The 10,000-nt window shown below is 32.0% G+C and overlaps 3 protein-coding genes across 13 annotated transcripts in view; 1 reads left to right on the top strand and 2 right to left on the bottom strand.

Moving 5' to 3' along the window:
• Positions 1-3,449, top strand: part of LOC127881347 (cell adhesion molecule DSCAM-like) — a 16,443-nt gene extending 12,994 nt beyond the window's left edge. For both annotated transcript variants that reach the window (XM_052429111.1, XM_052429110.1), the window contains 5 exons: positions 518-688; positions 885-915; positions 1,168-1,325; positions 1,777-1,819; positions 1,971-3,449. In XM_052429111.1, the coding sequence (XP_052285071.1) occupies positions 518-688; positions 885-915; positions 1,168-1,325; positions 1,777-1,819; positions 1,971-2,052 (485 nt within the window). In that variant the 3' untranslated portion in view covers positions 2,053-3,449. The remainder of the gene's footprint in view (positions 1-517; positions 689-884; positions 916-1,167; positions 1,326-1,776; positions 1,820-1,970) is intronic.
• A 226-nt stretch (positions 3,450-3,675) lies between these two features.
• LOC127881348 (uncharacterized) overlaps positions 3,676-10,000 on the bottom strand; it is a 6,423-nt gene continuing 98 nt past the window's right edge. The window contains exons 1-8 of one of the 10 annotated variants that reach the window (XM_052429113.1): positions 9,975-10,000; positions 7,949-8,098; positions 6,764-7,132; positions 5,777-6,082; positions 5,563-5,593; positions 5,246-5,454; positions 4,846-4,879; positions 3,676-4,071 (exon numbers count right to left, since the gene is read on the bottom strand). The exon at positions 9,975-10,000 is cut by the window's right edge and continues 98 nt beyond it. In XM_052429113.1, coding sequence (XP_052285073.1) covers positions 3,972-4,071; positions 4,846-4,879; positions 5,246-5,454; positions 5,563-5,593; positions 5,777-6,082; positions 6,764-7,132; positions 7,949-8,036 — 1,137 coding nt within the window. In that variant the 5' untranslated portion in view covers positions 8,037-8,098; positions 9,975-10,000 and the 3' untranslated portion in view covers positions 3,676-3,971. Of the gene's footprint in view, positions 4,072-4,845; positions 4,880-5,215; positions 5,455-5,562; positions 5,594-5,776; positions 6,083-6,763; positions 7,133-7,948; positions 8,322-9,974 lie in introns of those variants that run through there. The other 9 variants (XM_052429114.1, XM_052429117.1, XM_052429112.1 and 6 more) reach the window with 9 other exon arrangements.
• LOC127881349 (asparagine--oxo-acid transaminase-like) overlaps positions 9,351-10,000 on the bottom strand; it is a 4,771-nt gene continuing 4,121 nt past the window's right edge. Inside the window, exon 6 of the mRNA XM_052429121.1 lies at positions 9,351-10,000. This exon is cut by the window's right edge and continues 170 nt beyond it. The gene's annotated coding sequence lies outside the window, so the exon portion shown is untranslated.

Genomic DNA, 10,000 nt, shown 5'->3' with positions numbered 1-10,000 from the left:
ATAAACTAGTAAAGCACTGACAACGTCGAAAAATTGTCTGAACAAAATTTTTATAACAATCTGATGGCCTTGTTGTGCTTAAAAAAAGCAAATGCATTTTATTGAAAAAGACATTAATAGAAGAAGAACTTTTATTTCAACAAATACATATACATATACACAATTGAAATAGACGTTTTTGATCCTTGTTCAACAAACATGATGTTATATCTACATACATTTACAATTTGGTGACATTAGTGCTTAAATACATGTCATGATGTAATAATATTACATATCATAGAGTGATTGAAAACATAAGTACAATATATCAATACAATGTTGTAATAACTATGATATCTGCGTAAATTCTATAATCATAATGATGCATGCATGAAAACGATACAGTTACCGTTTATATACACATTTTGAAGCGTACAAAATCTTAATTGCAATAAACGATATAAATAAATCAAATGGTTTTCGTACAAACTGTTTTAATATGCATTTAATATCATGCTCTGCTTTTCCTATTTAGATTCAAGTCAGTCGTTACATTCAGCACAATCTACCCATGTGGAACCTATTATTGGAAGTATTTGCGGAGGAACTGCACTGGGGATTTTATTGGGAACTGTTGGGACCTGGTTTGTTTTCGTTCGTAAAAACAGGCAAAAAAAGGGCGGATGCTCCGCATGTTGCATTTCAGGTGATGTATAGCTTGCATTTAATTGATGGTGTTTTTAATTAATATTGTTCATGATTCTATTGAGCACTTTTGTACAAAATGTTTCGTAAACGCGATCGAGTAGTTTGCTGTTTATGTTTCAAAATGTAATGTGCAATACACTTTTGAGTGCTGTTTTGTAAAGATCATACACAGAACATATTTATTTTTACTACAGATAAAACCAACACATACGAAGCTAAAATCAGGTAATATTTGTATATCGAACGCATTATTTAAAGCAAGATAAGTTGTTTACCGTTAATTCTTTATATATACTTATCATTTGCCTACATGTAGATTGTTGTTATTAAGTGCGTTTCAATACAAAGACACTGCAATGCGCATGTGTAAGGAAAGTACAGCTGTATTTTTCAATACTTTACGCGCGTCGTTAAGCGATTTAAATGCACTAGACATTTCATGGATGGTCACGATCCAATGTCTTATTTGTTTTGGAGCTCAACCGGTGACGCAACGTACTCTTCCATCGATGCCGCTTCTCCAGTACAAAGGGAACATTACTATGACGATACCGTAGCTGGTAGAGCACAAGTACCATCCAATCCAGTGGAGCTGGAAGGACAGAACGTTATTGTAACATCGTACGAAAACATCGGTATGCATACAATTTGAATAAATAACGAGTATTGTATTAATATATGAAATATATTTGATGTATAATTTGTGTATTCAAAGCATTAATTGTATTGATTCATTTAATTATTTTAATATTCAAAAGAAACACAAATGATCAAACTTTCTAAAATATTTAAAAAACAAACAAACATTCAATGCTCAAATCTCATACGTAAAAAATGATCAAAACATTTAAGCAAACACTAATTTAATACGAACAAACCGTGATGCAAATCCAAAACTTTATTCCAAAGAAAACATTTTATAATTGACAGTTGTTTTAGCAAAGTAAAGCAACTTCAAGAAATCATTTTGCGTAACATTTGTTTTTTGTTAAGATTGTAAAAAAAATAATTTAAAATTAAAATTTAAAACCCTAGAAAGGACCATTTGTACCAAAATTGACACAAATAACTATACATTTCGAACAGATTCAGGGAAACTACACAGGGACCATGGCTCGACAACATTGAGGTATGTGTCTGAAATTACTGTTTATTGAAAGAACACTCACTTTATATCAATTCAACGTATTTCATCTCACACATTGTCATCGCACGCATTTTTTCATTATTTAATACGTCTTTACAATTTTAAATATTTATTAAAATGTTTAATTATTTAGGACAGCAAATGTGATGTTGTATGAGTCACTTAACCAAGAAGGGCGGCATCAGGAAGCCTACGAAATGATCACGACTTCTTAGCAGTACATCGCGCATTTAAGTCAGAGAAGATCGATACAATTTGTAAAGTGTTGTCCCAATTATCTTCATCAAGTTTAAAATGTTACACAAACTGCGATGAAAATATGTCGTGTATGTACTTATTTGTAATTGTGTTGGGCATTTTTCTTTTGAAGAGGTGATCCCAGTTTTAAATGTTATATTAGCTTAACTTAGTTCACTATGCTCGTGGTGCCTATGATGAGCTCTACTGTAATGTCAATCGGTCGACCATTCCAGGCCTGGCCTGAGATGATATGTGTTTTATCTACATTTTAAAATTTTGGCAATAGTCACACTATTTCATTTTAGTATCTTAAAATTATTTGTTTTAAGGCAGTTTTTTTAATCTTATAAATCAAAGTTAAGATTAGCACTTTCAGTTAACTGTACAGTTGTTGCATTTTTGAATGCATTATGTTTATTCTCTCTTCAGTAATTTAGTAATCATGTTGTTTAAATGTCAGAAACATCTACATATATCAAGATGAAAACATTTATATTGCATACATAGGTTAATTGGTAGTTAATCCACCAATACACTAGGTTACCAACAAGACAATTGAATCAACACATACTCATTCTCAACTAAAGTGGTCAACCACTGGCTTTGTCACTGAATAAAACGTAATTCATCATAGCTCAATAAACCCTCTACTGCCATTACTTACTTATACTCTACAGCCACACATCTACTCACACTCACTCACTCACTCATTCACTCGTATTCATACCACCTACCTAAGCCCCACTCATACAACTCTTATTCACACAATCACACTCACTCATACACTCACGTAATACATCTACTATCTTTTACCAAAAATGTGTTCTCCGTATTATATAGACTATATTTTGTTTAGTCTCTTATAATTCAAAGTTGAATGGCCATTTACAGATGTTGTTATTCATGTGTTTTTATATCTTGTATAAACTATGTTGTACATGTAAATGAATGAGACTAGAAAAAATAAATCCATCCCAAATTACTGTAAATAAACTGCTCAGAGCAATACTATTTAATTTAAAATGCATCACGATCGTGATTTTATTGGAAAAGAACGGTAATGTAAACGCATTTGCTTTTCAAATAATGTTTAAGTGAACCGAATAAATAGCATTATGGGAATACTTTTCTTGGCAACTAGCACAGATAATACACATTTCTCGGGAAAAGTTATAAAGTGGGTAAGCGTGTCGTTAAATGGATTTAGTTGGATGGCTGAAACAGTGTCATTGATCCAATATATTATTTTAGATTTCTGATTTTTTGTGTCAGTGATATTATAATTGTATAAGTATAATTAGTATTATTTGTATTAATTTCATTAATTATTTAAAGTACATTAATTTGTTATGAATATAAACTAATAAAACTCGTTTGTGTTCCATTAAAATATTACATAAATTGAAGGATGTAGATATTTAGATGATTAAAGCGCGAGAACATGACCGATAAGCTGATAATTTAGTAATCTATTATATTAAAATATAGCCAACTCTGTGCTACGTATAGTATGTGAAGATAAAAAGGCATTAGTTTTGAAACAATGTATAAATATGTTAAATATAACTTTTTATATATAAATTGCAAAATGTTAAATATAATTTCGACGGAATATTTAATTGAAAATCAACAACACAATAATACCAAGCATACATCGCTAAATAATATCAAACATCATTTCACATATGTATTATGAACATAAAACAAGTAGTACAAATCATGCAATGTGAAAATGTTCCTTCAATATTAGTTTTAATTGGCTCCGCTGCAAGGTATTTGCATACCAACATATGTACACAGTGTACATGCTAGCCGCTTAAATCTAAACCAAAACATCGTAAAAACAACCACAAACATCACTTAAAACAGTTAACATTTCGTAGTGGTGCTAATTTTACAAGCTGCATTGTTCCGGTTTTATGTAATCATAAACTGAATGTCGACGTAACTCGGGAGAAAGTGATTCATACGCTGAACAAGGTGGTGATAAAGGGCTGAAACATATGAACTATTACGTTATATCAATAAAAGAATTGTTACTTTAAATTACAATATTCCGAATTAAAACAGGAATATCTAAAAAAAAACAATTGCATTTTTTAAACAATTTAATATATAAGAACATGTTTGTTGTTTCTCGTTTGTTTGTGCGCATTTTTATGACTAAATTTGACATTTGCTCTAACTGTGTGTGCTGTAAAATCAATGAATTTCTAAATTGACGTTTAGTGCACACATGGTTAATAACTTCGGTCAAATGAACTTACTAAATTATTTCATTTCGTTTATGAAACAATAGCTTAAGTGCTATGTTAGTTGTACATTACAGGTGGCAGGAACCACACACTGACTCGTTTGATAAACAGTCACTAATCTACGAGTATATTTAGATAATTATGCTGGCGGCTAAAATTCCTTCCAGCACCGTTTGGCGATTAATGCATATATTAGGTACCGAAGTCCTAGCTAACAGTCCAAATACATTTGCTGGCCCATTTCTTGATCTTGGAGACTTATGACAGAGTGTGTCAGGAAACGTTCCATCAATATCTGCCAGGAATTGTGGTAAAATAACAGACAACCATAAATAGAAACTTCGATTATCAATATACGTTCATGCTTTCAAAATGAATATTTCCTTACACACTATCATATAGTGACATGGCAATGTCAACGTTTGTAGCATCCTTCTGTGTACAATGAAGTACATCACATTGCGAATAAATAATGATAACATTTCTTTTATTGTATTTAACAAACTTATTTACCTTAAGTTGACATGTTTCTGCCGTTTGTGAATATCTGTAAGAAAACAAACGCCATAAAAAGTAAACTGCTTTTAAAACTGTCAAAATCGTATGTTTTGTTCGATAATTATATATTTACTATGAATTATGTGTTTTGTATATGAGCTTGAAAACTATAATTGAAAACTGTTATCGATACTAATAATTGGTTTTTTCAACAATGCATAATTATGGATTTGCATAATCAATAAAACTTGAGTTTATAACACTTAAGCATCCTGTTTTTCTTTACTGCTGCGTGACCATGATTTGAATGTTTATTATGCTAAGCAGCCAAACATCTTTTTTTCAGACAAGGATGTACTAAAATGAAGCTTTGAACATTTCGTACGTTGACTTTAAAATGCACGTATATGCATACTGTCGAGCTGTGTGGTACATCCCTCAGTCCGCAGGTGCATGTCATCGTAAGTTTTATTGGCTGATGACGACAAATGAAGCGGTTGATCGTTGTGGTGAGTGTTCGTTCGTCTAACATTTCCAACATTGGCACTCGAATTCTGTTCAGAGCCTTCTTTTTGCGGGAGAACTGTAATGTACATATTTTCCACTGGTGCATCTTTTGACGAACTTAAATTAAGGATACGTTTACAAAAAGTGCATGCATTTCATGGTTATCGATACAAACAACTGTTTCCAAAACTTAAAAAACACACACGTGTTATAAAATTGTTATACCGTGTTTTGTCTTCGAAAGAGTTGGCAGCATCTAAAAGGAGATAAAAGATGCACATATAACGTCTGCATTGGCTGATTACTTTCCATAACAGAGTTGAGGAATGCAAATGTATATTATTTAATAGAAAATATAGGGTTTTATAAAAAAATATCTTATTTTATTAATTATATATGTTATTATAATTCCAATAAACCAATATTTCTTGACGCTTACCCCTATGTCGACGACGCATGACACACCGAGTAACCAGTATACCGACTACGAGCCCAAAAACAAGACCCAGCACTATACTTCCCCCTACAGCTACATAAACAATGTTTGACGATTGGTCAGATGAGTTGTCGTTAGCTGTCACTGATTGGTCATACGAAACACCGTTACGTGTCACTGATTGGCCGGTAGAGATGCCGTTAACTTCCACTGATCGGTCATAAGAGACACCGTTACGTGTCACTGATTTGCCGGTAGAGATGCCGTTAACTTCCACTGACTGGTTAGAAGATATAGAGGTCCTATTATCTGAGAAATTAAATACATACAAAAACAGCGTTATTGCTTTTGAAAAGTTCTTAAAGTTTCTCGACATAATAAATGTTGCGTTGTGTGGTGTTTTAATACAATGTGCTTGAATAACCACGATGCCATTTTGAAGGTATTCAGATGAATTTCGAGAATAAAAATCAAATCATATTCACAACAAAATTGTGTTGTTATTTAATCATGTAACATATATAATCTTGTCTGCAGATCAAATTGATTTAACTTATAATTTATATTATATAACAGTTTAAATAGCAATATGTAAATAATAACCATGACGTGTCCTTCATTGAATTGCTAATAATTCATGCAGATCAAATTATAGAATAAAAAGAGATATAGTGTTTGTTTCTTAAAACGTAGTACTCATCGTACAGGTCAAATGACAACGTTACTGTGCTCAATAATTTTACCTGTACCTCACATATGCAACGTGAAGAAAAGTTAAAAATGATTGATTGGCCTGATTTTAAAATTTATATAGTCAACAGCGATTGATTTCAATGATGTGATGAAAGCAATATAAATATAAATTTCAAATTATAGTTAAATAATAATACAAACTAAGGCAGAATATAAAGTATACGTATATAAAAGATACATAGATTTACAACGTATTTCATTAATTTATACCTGAAAGACTTTGAACGACATACTTACCATGAACGTATATATGTATCTCGTTGCTAGACATGTTTCGGCCATTAACACTAGCCCAACATCGCCATATGTCTTCATTATCAACGTCAGTTGTATGTTTTATTGTGCATGAAAACACACGAGGGCTAATGCATGAAAAGTAAACATCAGTTGGCGGAGTGTTATTGAAAAAGTTACATTTACCGTCATTCATAAGTCTCATTAACACGTGACTCTCTTCTTTGGCGTTCAGTGAAGCTTCAATTTTCATCCAGGTAACCGATGATATATTCTCTGACATTGAACATTTCATTGTAAGAGCATCTCCTAGCATTACCGTTGCGCCATTCGTCAAAAATCCGTTACCGACTATAGTAATCCCTGATGGACCTAATTCAATGTAAGAACATCGCATTAAATTATGTCAATGTTGTTTGTGAATGAAAACACACAATAGGTATACTACTTTTACTCAAGACATTCCTATGATATAGTATACAATTGTATTTTTACGAAGAAAGGAATGTCATTAAATTCTGCCATATGGCATGTTTTAAATTGTTATGAATACCAAGTGCGCTCCATTCACACGTACATGGTATTACAGTTGATTTTATCCATCGTCATCAGTTATTCGTATTTTTTCGTGGAACGGATTATGTGTTATTATTTAATTGTTTACGTGTTTATAAGTGATTATATAATGAGGGACTGATAACATCGGTGATTATTAGCAATACAAAACTTTGCGTTCTAGTGACAGTGCACGCTTCAAAAGTACAATTCATAAAATAAAAGAACATTGCTTACACCTTCGTTTTTTGCAAATAGTTTAAATGGGCATGCATTCAAATTTTAGTGATAGTGCTACTTGTTTCGGGGCCCAACTTTTAAAGTAATAAAAACTATTTTTTATTAAGCATTATACAACATATGCGAAAGTTTTTTTTTTAAACATATTTTAAAGTTTATATCGTATTAGCGGTCTATATGCCCCTTTATGTTCTGCATTATTGTCACAACCATACACGTATGTATATAGAGAAAAAAAAACAACCGCATCACTTGAGCATTTCTAGTAAAGACAACCTCTGATAGCTTTCATAATGACGCCACATATGAAAATATTAGCCATGGATAAGTAAATTGATTATTTGTTAAATCATGTAAAAACCATGTAACATCATTTCGGTTTGCCAAACTCACTTTTAATAGCAGCAAACGTAGATCCTATGAGCACAATACATATTCTTATTACCAATTCAATGACCGACATACTAGCTAAACCTCTCATATCCCGTAGTAAACGCTTTTTGGGAATTGGGATATAACGACCAGCGTCTAATGCGGAAGATACTGAAACATGTATTTATCTTATCACAATAATTGAGAAATATCAGTGGCCAAACATGACTTCATCACTAGGAAGATCAGGGAGGCAGCGTTTTGGGGAATTCATGTTATCATAAACAATTTGATTTTGATTTAGCCAAATACAGTGAAAACATACACATCCACTTACTCAGAGCACGTTTCGTAAGAAGAGCATCTGCGATACTCCTTTTTATTTTCACTCGCTTTTCAAAATCTTCCTATGAGCGAAACGCAACATAACAGTATTTTGCGAGTTTGCTAATGCCGATGTTTAGCAGTTAGAGTCATGTGTGTCAAACAACACAAATATTCAGTGCACGGTGACCATTTTAAGAATGATATTGAATAGCAACGGAATAAAGTTGTCAAAATGTCACACGCAATAACAGCCTGCTTTTTTAGACACTCTGTACAGAAAAATATTCTAAACGTAAATACAGGATTTGGTGAATACATTGTTGTTATCTAAAAGCTATGAAATGTTTTGATTGAAGTGCACTTAAATATAATCCTCTTAAAAAAGTAAAATATTAGTGAAATATTTGTATGAAACCGACACTAAAATACAAAATCGTTAGATATAGTTAATAATGTATAGTATACGTATCAAGTGTGTAAACAGTCGTAACTGAACTATGAATACGCTACATATCATATGTCTTTGTATAATTAACATTTGTAAGTCCTTCATGTGACGGCAGTAGTTGTAACTTACAAACTTTTGGGGTTATGCATAATAGCTAGTTGCTTTATATTTTGTCAAGCTTCATTAAGTAGCTTTTCCTTCCGTATGTGATTTTTACTTTGTTGGCGTATTGGTCGTTGCTTCGCTCAGGGAAACGGCGTATGTATCTTAAACAAGTTTCCACGTATTTTATTTTTATCATCCTTTACACATATGCTAACGTACAATATATCTATATTAGTAAAATGCCCATGATTGGTTTGTTTCATTAACCTATAAATATACTTACTTAAATATTGGAGTATTTTCTTTATCCAATTCAATCTACTGTTTTGAAATTTCATTATTTCGCAATGTGAAGTGCATTACTGTTTTTAACGGGTTAGAAAGCGGAAATTTTGTATGTGCTATTCGTAACGCTCCAAGGGACGTTTTGAAAAACTCATTCTATCATAGACACGCGCAACACACGTCATATGCATTTACGCGAGTTTTTCAAACATGTGAAATGCATTTATTGTGTGTAAAAACCGATTTTAAATTAAGTCATAGTTGTTATAACTGTATTATAATGGTAAACATTTATAAATAGTATAATACTATATAACTATGTATTGTATCGCTCTCGTTTATTGAGTTACATCGCATTCAATTCGCCATTCGAAAATGTGGAATAGATGTTCACAAAACCAATTTGTGCGATACAACCTACCGGTACACAACTGACATGGAATATGCCCTTTGCATACGAGGACGGCAATACACGTTGACATATGACACACGAGCAAAATTTTCATGATGTTTTCACATAGAGTGTCTGTCTGGGTTAGTCAATATACGTAATTGACACGCATCTTATTATTTGATATTGGTGTACTTATGTGTGTATAGAATTGTATTATGAAAGTTTCGATAGTGTTAGAGATAAGATAACACATCCATACAACCTCATTATTAACAACCCCATCGCACCTCTATGCAATGGGAAATGTCTGCATCTGAACTTGTCGTTTGTAATGCCTAGTATTTGTTGAAAATATATGTATATTACAAGTTGAATTAAATTCACACTCTCTCAGATAACAGTATCCATAACACGTATGTCACATACAAAACACAACATGTTTCTGTTTTATAGCGAGAATTGAAACATAAAAAATTCTTAAAACTTACGTTGTTCATTGCGTTCAATGAACTTA

The sequence above is a fragment of the Dreissena polymorpha genome, chromosome 5 (genome assembly GCF_020536995.1).
Source record: "Dreissena polymorpha isolate Duluth1 chromosome 5, UMN_Dpol_1.0, whole genome shotgun sequence".
Classification (NCBI taxonomy): Eukaryota; Metazoa; Mollusca; class Bivalvia; order Myida; family Dreissenidae; genus Dreissena; species Dreissena polymorpha.
The sequence above is the reverse complement of the archived record's forward strand: the minus strand, read 5'-3'. Positions and strand labels throughout refer to the sequence as shown.